At 43.4% G+C, this 17,040-nt stretch overlaps 1 protein-coding gene across 1 annotated transcript in view; it reads left to right on the top strand.

Annotated features, from left to right (window-relative positions):
- The window catches only part of FANCD2 (FA complementation group D2), a 48,297-nt gene extending 31,276 nt beyond the window's left edge, over window positions 1–17,021 (top strand). Inside the window, exons 29-44 of the mRNA XM_026046451.1 lie at window positions 127–273; window positions 1,408–1,524; window positions 2,458–2,586; window positions 2,774–2,892; window positions 4,444–4,557; window positions 5,553–5,680; window positions 6,750–6,849; window positions 7,471–7,593; window positions 7,822–7,915; window positions 8,424–8,495; window positions 9,249–9,287; window positions 10,065–10,139; window positions 12,077–12,151; window positions 15,849–15,995; window positions 16,550–16,630; window positions 16,959–17,021. Of these exons, the coding sequence (XP_025902236.1) occupies window positions 127–273; window positions 1,408–1,524; window positions 2,458–2,586; window positions 2,774–2,892; window positions 4,444–4,557; window positions 5,553–5,680; window positions 6,750–6,849; window positions 7,471–7,593; window positions 7,822–7,915; window positions 8,424–8,495; window positions 9,249–9,287; window positions 10,065–10,139; window positions 12,077–12,151; window positions 15,849–15,995; window positions 16,550–16,630; window positions 16,959–17,021 (1,623 nt within the window). The remainder of the gene's footprint in view (window positions 1–126; window positions 274–1,407; window positions 1,525–2,457; window positions 2,587–2,773; window positions 2,893–4,443; window positions 4,558–5,552; window positions 5,681–6,749; window positions 6,850–7,470; window positions 7,594–7,821; window positions 7,916–8,423; window positions 8,496–9,248; window positions 9,288–10,064; window positions 10,140–12,076; window positions 12,152–15,848; window positions 15,996–16,549; window positions 16,631–16,958) is intronic.
- Window positions 17,022–17,040: the final 19 nt, after the last annotated feature.

The raw sequence follows: 17,040 nt of genomic DNA, 5'->3' as shown, positions 1-17,040 counted from the left end.
TCTCTCTCTCTCTCTCTCTCTCTCTCTCTCTCTCTCTCTCTCTCTCTCTCTCTCTTTCTCACCTTGTTTATCCTCTGTTCATGTGCAGCCTAGGCCATAAGCTTAATTCTGCCATTTGCTTTTCAGACTGCTGGTGAAAGAGAGTCAGGAAACCCTGTGGCCCAGCTGCACAACTACCGCCAATATTTCCGCGAGTTAGACCTCGAGGTCTTCAATGTGTTGCACTGTGGGCTGCTGACAAAGTCTGTCTTGGACACSGAGATGCATACGGAGGTGAATGTAACAGTGTAAAACAGTGTATCTTGGTGTAACTGGCTTCCTCTGAGAAGCCAATTTCCTCTTGCTCTTTTCAAATGGATAGAAACTGATGTTAAGAAGTTGATCTTCTCTGTAGGCTGCGTGCCAGGAAAGTATTTGCCCCCTTTGAAAGCAAGTACTAAAAGCACTGAGATGCAAAGAACTTTTTCTGAGATCTGTACACACAGGTGGAGCAACTACATTAAAAATAACACAGTAGAGATGTTCCATGAAAGGAAAAGATACCCTGTAACATATATAGACTTAACGGAAAGAAAAGGCCTTTAATATCAGCTGCTGCTATGTTCTAGTATGTTAAAAGCACTAAGAGGTGGACAGCCTCTTAAAGGGATCCTCTGACCTTTAACAGTGCAAAAGGGCAAGTGTCTCAAAGCATCATCCAAAGTTCTGAATTTTGTTACCCTCTTTGCAGGCAGGCTGAGTACACCTGGATTCTTATTTTGTTATGCTAGAGTTGAATTAGTAAAATGTGAAGAAGTTGACAGCTTGCGCCTTCTTTTGTATATAGGCACTGCCTTTGATTCTTCTTCCTCTGATATTTCTATCTACATAGTCTGAAAACCTTAACTCACAGGAACATAAGTTGTCATGCTAAGTCATGCTAAAGCTAAGTGAAAGTCCTGCAAAAGTCCATTAGCATTCCAGCACAATTTGAGTTTTCAGGTCACTCCTCCTCTGTAGGTAGTGCTTGAACAGCTTKATCTTTGCTTTGATAGATCTCTTGGGCTGTGGGTTATTTCAAAACACTTGTTGGCTCTCAATTGGGGTTGTGATTTTGGCTTCCTTGGGCTTTAAACTCTTTAATCCCTATCAGCCTAGTGGCATTTAGAATTTCAGTGTGTAAATGTTTTTTCTCAGTGATAGGACACTACTACTATTGCCTCTGCTGAGGCCAAGTGCTAAGTTCATGTGTTGAGCATGAACCAGAACCAATGATCCGATACCTGCAGCAGCAGAGAAGAATAACCCTAGAACCAACCATGAGGTTCACTAGGCCAGCAGTCATAGCTGGCAATGGAGGAGGTTGACTTGGATCTCAAGATGTCGACGCAGAGTCCTGAAACTGACTGTTCTTCCCTGTGATTGCAGGCTAGAGAAGTTGTGCAGCTGGGGCCTGATGAACTTTTATTCCTTCTGGATGACCTGTGCTGGAAACTGGAACACATGCTGACCCCTAGCCCCACGAGGCGAATGCCCTTCTCAAAGGCACGTACAACAGCAACTGATGGGGAAAGACTAAGGCTGAGGCTGATCTACTCTGGTAGCTTCCAAGTCCTACCTTAGAGAGATTATTTTCATAAAACACCAGAAGTTTAAATAGCATAAAACCTATCAATAGTATGTCTGCCCACCAGCCGTGTGTCAGAACAGCACTTGCCCGTTCAAAAGAGACTTTAGTGCTTCCCTTCCTAAAGTATTAGCAATACCTAGGTCTCTGCATGTTTCAGGAAAGGGCTAAAGAAGAACCCTGTAGCCTTTAACTCAGGTGGCTTTTCCCAGCCCAGATTGGAGAGACTGGCTCTACTGGGCAAGAAGTAGCTCAGGTTAGACAGTTACAAGAGTTGCTGTGAGGGTGGAGTCTGTCCCAGTTGCTATAGCTGGACGATAGCTCTGTGAATACATGGCAGAGTCTTCTCTTCTTGTTGTTCTTGTGCATTCCCTAAATAATGGGTGGGGAACACTAGACAGTGCTACTTTTAGAATGGCACTCTGACTCCTGTGACTCCTTGCATTGCTGACCAACACCACAAAGAAAACACGACTAGCTCAACATGTTAAACTATGAGAAGTTTACAACAGCCTGACTGATTCCTTAACTCACAGCCTTCTTTCTCCTTGTTTCTGTAGCCTGTCTTAATTTCCATGGGCAGAGACTCTCYTCCCTTAGCATTTGCACAAAGTGCAGATTTGCTGCATCTTTGACATTAGTTTTATTTTCATGAAATCTTTTCCATTTGTCTGAGAGTTGGAGCGGGTGGTACAGCAGAAGCCAATCTCCTTATTCAATGGGCATCCCTGGCAGACAGTAGGACTTCAGGAATTGCACAGCTCAAAAGCAATCTAGTAGCAGGGTTACATATTAGCTTCTCCTCATAGGTCAGGCTGATGAAAAGACTTTAAACTTTGGGTTTGCTGCAGGAGAGAGGCTACAGGGATATTGGCTTTTCCCACCTGTGTCAGAAATCTCCTAAGGAAGTTGCTACATATGTGGTCAAACTACTCAAACCGCTGTGCAATCACATGGAGAACATGCACAATTACTTCCAGGTTAGTGGACAACAATTTTGACTGGGAACAGTCAAGTTTTGTCACTTCGAAAGATATTTTGGGGGTTATATGTGGGAAAGGGAGTGGGTGGGGCATGTATTTCTTTTTAAATGTATGCAAATAGAACCCATGCCACTATCTGCCCTTGGAATGAAGTGTTTAATGAAGGGTTTGTTCTGTATTTAAGGCAATTGCTACAGAAAATCATGGTATAGTAGATGGACCAGGAGTGAACATTCAAGAGTACCAGCTGATGTCCTCTTGTTACCAACAATTGCTGCTAACTTTTCGCTACCTATTTGCTTGGTGAGTTTAGAGAGAAGAATTTACAGTCACATAAAGAAGTAAAGCATGTTTATTGCTTACTTCTTGTACTCCTTTTCTTCACAGTATTCATACTCAGCGAATGGCCTGTCAGCCACGCAGAACAATATGCTGCAGTGGCTGAAGACTTTTAAAATGTGCTTTTATAATTACAGCAAAGCCTTCTGTCTGACTGAATTAAACTGAATTAAAAAAACTGAATTAAACTGAATTAAAACTGTAGGGAATTACCAGTGGATGAAGAACAGCCTGAGGCATTGAAAAGCCTGAAGTTCACTGTATTAATACACACTACATGGTTTTGAATTAAGACCAATATAAGCGACACATCACTACACCTAGCTATGCCATTCCCATCCTGCCTAGAAATCCTGGAATTTTTTACCCAGAAAGTCCCCTCTAACCCATGTTAAATTGTCACTGCCTGAATTCTGAACAGTGAAAGAATCTCTTTTGCCAGTGGGAAAGGATGGGTGTGTACTTTGTTGAAAAAAAACTTACATTGTTGATGCACTGTTACCCACTTGAATTGCATTTTAAACGCCAAACCTACAGATATATGTGCAGTCTGGATTTGACCTTCGCAACCTCTAATGTAATCCAGGATGACACCGTGGAAGCCTCTTCTGCAGCTGATGGAAACAGCAGGGATTGGGGAAAAAAAAAAAAAAAAGATAGTGGCAGAATGCAGATACATGTGACCCTTTTTAAGAAACACCTGTAATGGCAGTATCAGTTTTGCTGGTGAGACTGGATAGAAAGTAACATAGTTCTGCTTTACTGTGAGTCAGGCAGGAATGTAGTGGATCCAGCTGTACAGCTACTAAGGTCCAACAACCAAGTTACAACTTCTTTTATGTAATTTAAGTCCTCACATACGTTCCTAACTATTGCTCACTACTCTGCATGTTAAATGTAGATGTACATCATGATCAATTGCATGTGGTCAATCTGTAGATCTAGAATATTTGAGCATATTTGAGCAATATTTGAGCATTTCCAGCATACACATTAGCAGTGAATGATGTGAGAAGTCTGGTAATTCAAAGGCTCTGTGAAGATCTCTGTAGTTTCTATGCAAACTATTAGGTTTCTACTTGTTTGAGAGGTTACCAGGCACTGTCTCTCCATTTGAACTGCCATTAAACATCTCTTTTTTTCACATCTGCATAACCTTGTTTTAACGTGTGTGTGCGTGTGTGTGTGTGTATAGAGAGAGAGAGAGACACAGACACATAGACAAACAGACACTTCCACTTACAAGAAATGTCCTCTCCCTTCTAAGACAAGATTTGCATTCTTATTATGTGTGCACAAGGGTTTCCATTCACTGGTAAAGACAAAATGAATGTATGATCCAAGTTTGCTGTCAAAATCRGTTTCCAGTTTCTTGGGTCTCCTGTTACTTTCTTATTACTGGGCTTGTCTTGGTGTATCAAGATGCTTTCTTGTTGCAAATATGTGTTCAGATGTGCTTTTACATTTGGTAACTCTCCTAATCTGATGATTAATTAGCACTTTTTCTGCCCTCAGGAATGGGTTCTCTCAGAATGAAAATTCTGACTTGCTAAGGTCAGCCCTCCAGGTACTTGCAGACAGGCTAAAGCCAGGAGAAACAGAATTTCTTCCTCTTGAGGAGCTGATAAGGTAGGATCAAAGAGTTTTCYCTGTTTTTTGGCATTTTGAATAACTGTGTGTTTGACAAAACTAACTTATTGYCCATCAAAGTCAGGATTCTAAAGTCTAGTTATAAGAAATTTTATGAAGATCCAGGCAAAGTCTAAAACACTGAGTGGAAAAAGCATGTACAATGAATTTGATATCAAAAATACTTTGAGGCATGTATTTTGGTTAGAAATTCTTGTCTGGAGTCTGAAAAAGCAGTTCAGAATCAAAGTCCTGCTGATTTGAAAGGTTCCCAAATGTCTTTGTAGCCTGACCTTGTGCCACTGCACGGGCAAAACCTATTTGATTGTAGAATTATTGAAGAAAAAACTAGGAATGGGATGATACAAAATTGTGAGAGCTAAACTAGGAATGGGATGATACAAAATACTGAGAGCTATTTATAACTTTGGTGCAGCATCTGCGCTTCTTTGAACGGAGAGGGAGGTGGGCAGGCTTAAAGAAATGGATTGTCTTCTGTTAGTTGCTGAAATCCAACATGCTGGGCATGATTAGTTGGAGCAACCTTTGCATTGCTTTCTGCTGTCCTACTGGCCATGAAGGTCATGCAGAGACCACGCTGGCCCACTAAGAAAAATGAGTGCACTGAAGGTATATGAAGTAAGGAATCAGATGGATCCAAGGATCGTGTGGCTGAGCCTTTAAAGAGAGGAGAGCTTTGCATTCGGTGCAAGGCATGAGTGATGATGCATTCCAAACGAATGAAAAGGAGCTGCTGGATTATAAGATATACATTGGTCCATGGACCTCATTTATACGTATCCTATTAGAGACTAGGGAGTCAGTAGGATTCACAGAAGGAAAAAATACGCTCAGGATAGTTCAAAGGCATTGCYAAAGACAAAATATTGGGCTAGTGAGACCTTGGATTCAAGCTTATCCTTTTTCTTTGTGTGTTTCTGGGAGATTATCCTATTTGCACTCCCTTCAGCTTTCATCTTTCCTGTCATCCGCAGTGAGAGCTTCCAGTACCTAGTGAACTTCCAGCAGAGCATTTCCAGCTTTTCGAGTGCGTTCACCCTTGCTCAGCTCCTGATTGCCATTGCTGAGAAGCCAATGACCAGTTGGAAGAGAGAGAAAATAGGTAATGTGTGAAGAACCTCTTATCCCATATTAGTTCTTGTGTTGTCCTTTGCCTCGAGATCTTAAGTTCTGGATGTGGAATGCTGCTTAGAAGGGAAAGATTTCCTGGAGGCACCSTGGCAGGCTCGCTGGGATGAACAACCCTAACCATTAAATAAAAGTAATTAAATTACTTAAATTTAATTTAATTAAATAAAAGTAAATACAGTAAGTGTATTTGTTTTTAGCACCATGCAACAAGTATTTTCAGCCAAGAGAACTGTTCTTCTCAGGGATTAGAGCTGACTCTGTAAGGGAACAACATTAAAGCAGGTAAGGGATAGACGTGCTTGCAACGACTATTCAAGGAAACTATTTGTTTTCCATTTGGTTAGACACTGAAATAAAGAATTCAAACACAGAGTCACCCCTCTCGGCTAGATGTTGTCATGCTAAGACAGCTCTAATCTTTCTCAGATCCCTACAGCCACTCAGAATTGTAAATTCCCCCCTTTGTTTTACTATTTTTACTTTGTTTACTATTTTACACTCCCCACATTTTATTAGGATGGGAGAACTGCCCAACCAGTGTTATTAAAAAAACTGTGGTCAAAAAGAAAACTCAGTTGTTATAAGAGCTCCATTTGTAGAGATGAATGCCCTAAAGGTAACCCATTACCTGTCTTTTTTTCAATTAAAAAAAAACCTTTAAAAGTTTTAAAACTTTAAAAGGTTTTTAAATTAAAAAAAAGTGGCTCACTACATGAGCTACTGATCTTAACATAAGTTTGTCAGGCAGAAATGGCCAGAGATAGACGACAATTCTCACCAGAACAAGGAATATCAGACCAGGAACATACGGGATGTGCATACATTTTGTGGCTGTGATTTGTGACCTTCACTCCTTTGTAAACAGCATGTGAGAATGAGTTTGAGAATCCTGAGGGCTAGAGTGATAATMTGATCTTTTGAAAAGCCACTTGGATCCCACTGGCTTTGTATAGAAGAAGGAAATTATCTTGGATTCTTGCAGTATGTGGGAAACAAAGCACATCCAGGTCTTTCTTTGAGTTATCCCTTCTCTTTGACAGCTTCACTAGCTAAGCAGTTCCTCTGCCAGTCGTGGGTGAATCCCACCGGAGAGCGAGAGAAGGGCAGCCAGTTCAACAGCGCGCTGTATACTCTGCTCTGGTAAGGCCAGGCTGGCTTCTGTTAACAGCAGGACTGGGTTGTTGGGTGTGTTTTTTTTTTTTTTTTTTTTTATGATGATTCTATCCCCAGGACCCTTAAAACTGATTAGTGGGCCATGTATTGAGTTGATTTGCAAGGAAGCAGTGTCAGGTCAATACTTTCTGCAAGCCTATGGGAAAGACATGAGCAGTTCTTGAAAACTACATTTGAGAAGATTATTTATTTTAAAATGAAGCTTTTCAGCATAGCAAGTCTAGTTTGGACTCAAATTGACGTTTGTGTAGTCACGGTTTTTAAAGTCTCCATTGGCCATAGAAGCATGCAGAGACCTCATTTGTGCTAGATTATAGCTTGTCAGCATACATGAACACATCTGTATGTGTTGATACTCGTGAGAATGAGTAAATATTAAACCTGGTTTGCCTCAAATCCTGGTAGCTTTTAATGATATTATTGGGACAGTTCTAAGTATTTRCTTTGGATTTCCAATACGTGTTTGCCTTTGGCATCAGAATAAACTTGACAATTTTAAGCCATGTTGTAGGTAATGGAGAGTTCAAGGACTTGCTGTCATACTCTGCATAATACTTAATGAGGAACTGAACTGATGCTTGGGTTTAGTGTCTACCTGGAGCACTCGGATAACATCTTGAAAGCCATAGAGGAAATCTCCAGTGTTGGTGTTCCTGAACTTATCAACTCTGCCAAAGATGGATGTTCTTCTACTTATCCCACCCTAAGCAGGTAATTGCATCAATATAGAAGGGGAGGTTGTGATTCATCCTGGGGAAGTGATAGTGACTTTCCCCATCTGCCTAGGGGCTGGGCTAGAAATGGTGATGAGTCCAGCTGTTGTTCCCTACTGAGGGTACCCAACTAAGCTCCCTTCGAGTTTTCCATGCCCTTCTAGGGACAAGAGCTTACCTAGAAGCTCAGAGATAGCTTTTAGTTTTGCTCTTGCTTTCTCAACAGACAGACCTTCCCGGTTTTCTTCAGAGTGATGATGGCTCAGCTAGAGAATTCAGTGAAAAGTATCCCAGCTGGGAAGCCATTGGACTCGAGTCAGGTAGGAAAACGAAAGCATCTGAACTATTTAGGGGGCATAAGTGATAAATTATAAAGTATATGTAGCTCAGACAGGAATTTACTGCTGAACGTTGGCTAGGAAAGGTATTCAGATACCTTCAAACTGATGTAGAGAATAATATATAAATAGCAAACTTTTGCAGGTCTGCACTGTAAATTCAGAAAAAAAATCCAGAAGCTGTAGCCAGAGAACAGGTAGCAATCAGCAATGAACTGTGCAGCTGATCTTGCACACCTGTGTAGGAGCACAAAAGTATTTTCCCACCAGAACCAAGGAAATGTGTTATTTTTTGGTACTGATGTGGGTACTGATCAGGATAGAGTGGCTTTCCATGGGAAAATCTGCCTCTGGGGGAAGTTTTGTCCCTCTTTCTTCAACACGAGCACCACCTTACACTCTGGACATAGTCAACGCTGCAAGAGTATTCAGCAAGGTGAGAGGAAATGCACCGTCCTGGTTACTGTGATGTCCTCTTGCGTCCCATTAGGTGCAACTGGAGAAACTGTTGCAGTGGAACATTGCTGTGCGAAATTTCCATATCCTCGTCAACTTGGTCAAGGTGAGGAACTGCTATTTTCTTCTGACTTTCCCTTCAGATTGCCAGCAAGGCCCTGTGTATTCAGGCTCCAGAGTGCAAGGAAAAAAATATGAAATATGATCCACTGGTGAAAGAAAAATGAAAATGGTAACTAGAGCCAGTCATAATTTGCATGTAAAGGTTCTCTTATAACCTTCTTTTTAATACTTCTAAATTCCTACAGCCTGCATATCCTATTAGCTATCACATGAATGTCAAGGCAAGATGTGAAGAAATCCAGGGAAAGGTCTGATGTCTGGACTTAACTTATTCCTTCCAAAATACATCATTTTGCACACCTCAGTTTCGCTTTGGCTGCCGTTTGGTTACTTGCCTTTCAGACGTACTAGGTCTCTCAGGTCCCAGACTACTTAAGAACCTCAGATTTGCTGAAATTCATTTCAGATTGCTAGGCAGACATTCATCCAAGTACTTCAGTCTGCTCTTAATCTGCTCTCTCTTTTGACCCAGGTCCATTTAAATACCTCAGCTAGTTACAGTATTGTTGCCTTTTGATTTTTTTGGAATGCTTGTGTGAGCAACACAAAGACACAGCACAGTGATTTAGTGTTCCCACCCTACACTTTGTTCAGCAACACCCATTGCATTTCACACACTTGAAATTTGAAATAGCATGTAGCCAGCAGAGTGCTGTTTTAAGTGCCTGCTCTGCTTCCCTTGCTTCCTTAAAACTTGTGGATTGATCTTTCTCTTTTTTTCCTCTTGTCTAAGTAGGTATTTGACAGCAGACCTGTGCTCAGCATCTGTCTGAAGGTAAGCAAAGACTTAACGGAAGAGAGCAGTTTAAGTACCACCTTTCCTGGATCATTGCCTGCAGTGGAAAAGAGAGTGGTTACAAAGTTCCCTGATAAAAGCAGATACTGTTTTATATATATATGTATATGTACATATGTATATATGTATATACATACACCCATATCCATCTCTGTATTACATATATAAATATATATAATTTTATATTTTAGTAAGTATTTTTATATACTTACATATATTAAAAAATATATATATAAAACTGTCTTCCACTATAGCTTGACTGYAAAAACTTCCTGCAATTGGCATTATGGAATCCAGCCCCTTTTCTCCTCACTCCTGTGCATGGTATCTAAAATCAGAGGAGACAAYAGCAGGCGTCCCGTAAAGATGAGAAAGGTCATATGTCCCTTTGCAGCTCTCCTTGTTCTGGCTGGGACTCGTATAGTGACTTTGTCACTCTGTATTTATCAGTTTTGTGCCCTGATTGCTGAAGAATAAAACCAGGGATGTGTGCAAGGGTGAGACCTTGTCCTACTAACACTTCTCTTTCCAGTGATTAAAGTGGTTCTCTTCCCTGGTCCTGTACATCTAAGTTCAGCCTTTGTATGAATATAGCCTTTAATAAGAACTCTAGGAGTGAATGGTCTCCAAGGTAACTTGAAAGAGTGTGTCATTATCTTGTTTAATTTAGTGATGGTTCTTTAAAAGAGAATTTAAACCTGCCTCCTGAAATGGCTAATAATGGAGTTTATAAAAGAATTTCTCATTCTTTTATAGTATGGCCGTCTCTTTGTGGAAGTGTTTCTGAAACTTGCCATGCCTCTCCTGGACTACAGCTTTAAAAAGCACAAGGTAAGCATTTTGGAGGTATCACAGAATCACAGAATATTCAAGATTGGAAGGGACCTCTAGAGATCATCTAGTCCAACCTTCCTGCTCAAGCAGGCGCGCCTAGAGCATGTGGCACAGGGTGGCATCCAGGCGGGTTTTGAAGACCTCCAGAGTAGGAGACTCCACAACCTCCCTGGGCAGCCTGTTCCACTGCTCTGTCACCCTCACAGTAAAGAAGTTGCTCCTCACCTGGAGACGGAACTTCTTGTGCTTCAGCTTGTGGCCATTACCCCTCGTCCTGTCGCTGGCCACCAGTGAAAACAGCTTGTCCCCTTCCTCCCTGCATTCTCCCTTCCTGAAYTTATACATRTTAATCATATCCCCTCTGAGCCKTCTCTTCTCCAGAGAAAACAGGCCCAGCTCACTCAGCCTCTCTTCAYACGAGAGATGTTCCATTCCCTTAATCATCCTGGTTGCTCTTCACTGGACCCTCTCGAGAAGCTCCACGTCCCTCCTATACTGGGGTGCCCAGAACTGMACACAGTACTCCAGGTGCGGCCTCACCAGAGCTGAGTAGAGGGGCAGAATCACCTCCCTCGACCTGCTGGCAACACTCCTCCTGATGCAGGCCAGGATCCCATTGGCCTTCTTGGCCACGAGGGCACTGCTCACTCATGGTTAACTTAGTGTCAACCAGGACTCCCAGGTCCCTCTCCGTGGAGGTGCTTTCCAGCAGGTCMACCCCTAATCTGTACTGRTGCCTGGGGTCATTCCTCCCCAGGTGCAGGACCCTGCACTTGTCCTTATTGAACYTCATGAGGTTCCTCTCCGCCYRACTCRCCAGCCTGTCAGGTCCCTCTGGATGGTATACTGTTTTGGAACCAGTTGGGGACCTAAAGCAAGAACACAAGCAGTTCTTTGCTTGTTGCATTAAAGGGAACTCCAGCTAGCAGTGGGCAGACTCATGGATCATAGTGTTTTTGAAAAAGTCCACTCACTTGGCTGGATACACATGCAAAAAAAGATGGACTTTTTTTTTTTGGAAAAAAAAAAGCTGTGTTTTTTAGTCAGCTGCAAAAACAACCTGCACTAGCCCTCTTCCCAGCTTTTGCTGTCCACCATAAATTAGGTCAGTGCTGAGCCAGGCAGCCTGCAGGTCTCTGCCTTTGCAGGCACCAGCGCTCAGGGATGTTGAGCAGTCCCCAGAACATAGAGAAATGAGTACCAATACCTACTTTTTTTGATAACAGTGCATTTGCTAAAATTGAAGCACCTGTTCTAAGGAGAAAGGTAAGGATTAAGTGGCAAAGAGCTGGAAGAGTTGTATTTATGAACACATACTTGCCTGCGCAGCCTTTTCTCAGCAAACAGATCATTGTGTAGATGAGGTGCACAGCGACATGGTTAACAGGTATGATTTTGAGGGAACTACAGTTGGACTTGATGATCTCAAAAGTCTTTTCCAACCATTATGATTCTATGATTGCCTAACCTGGTCAAGGACGTCATTCTTGTGACTGGACTGCTTTGCTGCTAGCAAAGGAATCCCTTCAAAAGTTATTGCCACAAATGTGTGTCTCAAAAGAGTAGGAAGCTGGCTTGAGCCCTCAGGTTGCTCAGCGCTTGTGTTATCCAGAGGGATAATGTCACTGCAGTAATTTTGGGAGCTTTTAGCAGTACAACATACATATGAGTGGAGATGGACAGACCAACTTTATTGCACTTCATGGCAAGTAAGAATGGGTCACTAGATTGCCCTTGCTTTGTTGCAAGACAATCCAGTTTTGCCAGCAAAGACTCATTCTGTGGCTTAATCTGCCCAACTTCTCTAACTTTCTAATAGATAACTCTTTTGCATTGCAAAGGGGTTTGGGAGGAGAATGAGGTTATCAAATATATAATAAATATTCCTGCTTGCATTCTGGGCCCTGATTTGCAGATCTACTTCTTTATTACAGGATGATGTGCAGAGTTTGCTGAAAACCTTGCAGCTGAGTACCAGACAGCTTCATCACATGTGCGGCCACTCCAAAGTAAGATAAGCTCTAACTGCAGTGCAATCTCCTCCTGTGATAAGGACGACCTATTTCCCTTTTGCTGCTTTTCCAGACCATAGGCACGTTTTACTTGCAAGCTTCCAACATATCTGTCGCAGCAGAAACTCTCAGAAGAGGAAAAAATAGCCTTGGTTGATGGACAGAAGTTGAAATATTTGATGTGAAAGTGGCTGAATAGGATAGCAGATAAAGTTAAAATGCTCTGATTTTTAAGACAGAGCCTTCTGACATCTTTGTTGGCATCTGTAAAGGGGTATTTCTGAGAACCTAAGCTAAGACCTTAGAGGCAGCATTTGCCTTATTTAAAATACAAATGTCAGATCAATAATATGCGCGAGAAGCATTGGCAGAGATCAATAGCCTCATGAGCCAAAAGAATCATCATCAGGTGTTGGACAAGGGAAAACTTTATTCAGAATCCTCTTACGATGCCTTTTTGACATCATTACATTGACAATGTTATCAGAGAAGAGGGCAAAGGCAGCGAGTTGTATTGGTGACACCCAAAGCAGCCTACAAGTCTCTTGTAGGAGACTTACAGGAAGGGGAACGGGAGTAACAGGCCGCTTCCAGCGTGGGGAGCCAGTGCCCCCCCACCCCGATCATGCAGGAAAAGGCAGTTATAAGGAATTCTGCACAACATGATGCTTTCCTTAGTCCCAAGAGGACTARGAAATACATGTTGTGGAGGGCAATTCTGCCAAAGGAGATGCAGGGAGAAGGACAGTTATTGGCACAGCTCCCCGGGCTAGATTTGCTAGGGGTTTAGTCTACAGCCAAGAGCAGGAACCTGAAAGGCTAGGTGAAGATCAGAATGTGCCACTGCAGTCATCAGTATAGGGATGCACCTCTCTAGTCAGCTTGGTCCCTTGGAAGCCGGCACAAACCTTGGAGATGCTCGGCAGCCCTGTTTGAAAGTGAAATCTCTGTGCCTCCTTCAAAGTCACAGCTCACCTGGTAAGCGAGATGACAACCCTGCAGCTTGTACAGGCTGTTTGCCTTTGCACTTGACCGGTGTTTTCATAGCTGTATCCAAAACRAGAGATATTTTTTCACGAATGAAAAGACAGGTCAATATATGCAATGAATGTCCCTATCCTGTTTGAAGAAGATAGGATGCAGACATTTTTATTAAACCATTCTTGATTTTTACTTTGATATCGAGTGGAGAGCTGTGGAACAGGCTGCCCAGAGAGGCTGTGGAGTCTYCTTCTCTGGAGATCTTCAAAAGCTGCCTGGATGCCACCCTGTGCCATGTGCTCTGGGTATCCCTGCTGGAGCAGGAGGCTTGGACTAGATCTCTATAGGTCCCTTCCAACCTCAACCATTCTGTGATAAAACCCATAGTTGCTCACTGGCATTCAGAATCACAGAATGCTTAAGCTTAAGGTTGGAAGGGACCTCTAGAGATCATCTAGTCCAACCCCCCTGCACACACAGGGTCACCCAGAGCACGTGGCACAGGGCTGTGTGAAAGCRGGTTTGGAAGACCTCCAGAGAAGGAAACTCCAGAGCCTCYCTTGCCAACCTGTTCCAGGGCTCTGTCACCCTCACTGAAGTTTTTCCTTAMGTTCCTATGGAACTTTGGGTGCATCAGCTTGTGGCCATTACCTCCAGTCCTATGGGTGGTGACCACTGCTGAAGAGACCAGTCCCATCTTCCTCACTGCCTCTCTTGCTGTATTTATAGACATTAATCAGATCCCCCTTCAGGCTTCTCTTCTTCGGACTTCACAAGACCAGACACTGATCTGAGTTATTCCATTAAATGCAACAGAGAGATCTGGTGTGAAAGACCCAGGCTGCTATGGTCGCATCTCGCTGGTGGCTGCTGGTCTGAGTTACACCAGGGATGCACAGAATGCGTCACCATCATGGTTCAGGGCAATTAAAACTTCCCTTTTACTTATTTTACCTCTTCTTGTAGTGACCATGCAACTTTATTTCTTAGTCTTTCTCATATGCTTTCAAGAGCATTTCTCAGTAGACAGTAGCACTCRGCTTCACCTCTATCCTCCCAAGTCTTGCCGAGATCCAGGGAACACAGTAGAGTAGTGAGGGTGTTGAGATCATCCCTGATTTGATTCTGGTTATGACTGCTGTGTCCAGGGAACACATTGCAGCTGCCTCTAAACTCCTCTTCTCTGTTGGTAGAACATGAAGCAAAACAGGGCTCCTGCTTTTTCCATGCACATCCTGACCTTTTCCGAAAAATGAAGCTTATCGGATTTCAGAGTAAGCTTAATTAGAGCACCTAACGCAAGAAGGGTAGCAGAGCATTTCCATGAAAGAACTCGCACACAAAGTCATTGCTTATCCTTRTGGCAGGTGGTCTGGTTTAGTGATGGCTGTGCAGTTCAGACAGGCACACTCACCTGGAGCTGAATCTCTTGCATAGAAACTCTTCCTGAGCTGATTTTTGCTTAGAGCAACTCTCATCTGTTCCCTCSTGTCTGAGTTCTCCAAAATCTAGGGCACCTTTAGTCTGGGGAAATTGGAGCTAACAGCACACGCACATTTTAAGTAGCTGATATTCTGGATATGGAAATTGGGTCCAACTTACAATGGTGTGCAACTTGGAAGGCACAATTTCTAGCCCTCTTTCAGAGTCACAGAAAATCACCAGAGGATTCTGCCATCACCCAGTCCAGCACCCCATGACTGTACTGAGCCAAGTGCATTACTATGCCAGCTGCTTCCACTATTTCTGGACTACACTGATGCATTTCTAYAGGAGTGTTCACTGATCCTCAGGAACTGCACAAGACATGCATCAGGGAAAGGTTGTTACTACAGTGGTTTGTTCAACACCTGTAATTTCCTGATATGAAACGTGCTGCGGGATTAGTTTGCAGTTTTGGGCTCTCAGCAAGTAGCTACCTTCTTTCTCCAAGCAGGTTGTTTTCATACCTGTTTAAATAGCAAGTCTGGCACTTGTAACGTTGCTTTTTTTCTGTGAATTGGCACTGTTCAGTTGTCTGTCGCTGACCTACATAGGTAGCTCTGCTGGTTCACCAAAAATTACTTGCATGCAAGAGTCAGGCTTATGCACGTTACCAGTTGCACACGCTACCAGCACCAGCAGCTCCCAGATCTTCACGTGCACACAAGCTATGGCTGTAGTGAGCAAAAATGACAAGTGGTGTGAGCTCTGCCAGAGCAGAGCTGTGTGCTGCTGTTTTTGGAGAACAGAACAAGTGATACCAGTCTGTTGCTGCGATGATGGAGCAAATGAAAAGCAGATTATCAAAAGAATCCCCATCTGTCAGCAGAATTCATCCGAATTACATGGAGGAGTCACTAGCCTCTCTCTCAGGAGTTCATGAAGAAAGCTGAGGSTCCTTCTATTTTTATTCAGCATATATAGCTGCTCAGCATATATAGGTGATTCTTGCAAGGAATCATTTTGCCTTTATACAAAATGCTTATTTCATTTCATGCTTGGTTTTTAAAAAGAAAACTAGTTTGGCCAAGAAATGAGACCATCTGACTAAACTTTGTAGTGGGCCCTTCCCACCYGCCTGTATAACCATGGCTTGGATTAGCAGAGCTGCTGGTAATCTTAACAACACTATTTGCTAATGATGTTCTTTCTCCAGCCTGATTTGTTTTTAAACATCGAGAAAACCTAAGCAACTGTTGAGTRTAAATGTATGGCACTGTTTCATACACAGATTCGACAAGATATTGGTCTGACCAACCACGTGCCCTTGATGAAGAAGTCGCTGGAACAGTTTGTGTATCGAGTCAAAGCAATGCTGGCATTCAACCACTGCCAGGAAGCCTTTTGGATGGGCATCCTTAAAAATCGCGATCTTCAGGTGAGAAGTATGGGGTCATGCTTGGGGTACATTAAAACCAGGGAAAGGACAAATGTCACCATGCACAGACAGCTGTAACTCTGCACTTGTGCACAGCTCAAATGATAAAGCCACATTCAGATGGCCRTGGAGGTGTCTAGTGGAGCGGGAGGAAGCATTTTATGTCACTTTCATKGGGTACACACCGTGCATTGCTACACATCTGGGGCCCCTCTCACAATAAGGTTTCCCTGCTTTAGTGACCAGTATTTTATTTTCTGTAACAGTGAGAACAGAGGATACTTCCTCTTTGTTGGCAATAACTGTGTGTCAAGAAGGGAAGAGATAAGGCCACTCCAATATAATACCTGTACACCTGCACTTTCCTTGTGTGTGTTTTAACAGAAGCCAGTCCTAACCATGTTCTTCCTCCTTCACTACCAAAACGTGTTGACCAAAGGCTGCTTTTTTACTCTCAAGTTGCTTATTTGAGATGATAACCAAGCAACCACGCACATATTGGGTTGTTTTTTTTTTTTTGTTTTTTTGTTTTTTTTTGTGCACGTTTGACCCAGGGGGAAGAAATTTTGTCCCAGGCTTCGGAGGAAAGAGATGATTCCAAGGAGGAGGAAGACTCCACTGAAAGCACGGCTGAGGTAGGTCTTCCCAAGCAGCAGTACCTGTTGCTTTTACTGCTGGAGGAAGCTGTTCCTATTCCACAAAGAGGGATGAGGCAGGGAAAGCAGAGCTTTGCCAAGCCCGGTTCACACCGTGGGGCCACCCATCAGTTCCCCGACCCTGTTTAAGAACACCAGAGCACGTGCAGCCGCCCTGCCCGCTCTGGCTGAGGGGACCCTGCCTCTTGGGGCGATTTTCACTGTTTGATGCTGCGGCGGGGCGGCAGCCGGGGCCGGGCACGGGGCGGGCTCAGAGGCGGCCGCGGGAAGGGCAGCAGCGCGGGCCTCACGGCGGCCTTTCCCGCAGGAGGCGAGCGGCGCGGCGAGCGAGAGCGGCGCAGAGAGCAGCGACGAGGGCGGCGCCGCCTGAGCCGGGCCGGGCCGCGCCG

Source organism: Nothoprocta perdicaria, unplaced genomic scaffold, assembly GCF_003342845.1.
Source record: "Nothoprocta perdicaria isolate Ctin4 unplaced genomic scaffold, notPer1 scaffold_443, whole genome shotgun sequence".
NCBI lineage: Eukaryota > Metazoa > Chordata > Aves > Tinamiformes > Tinamidae > Nothoprocta > Nothoprocta perdicaria.
The sequence above is the reverse complement of the archived record's forward strand: the minus strand, read 5'-3'. Positions and strand labels throughout refer to the sequence as shown.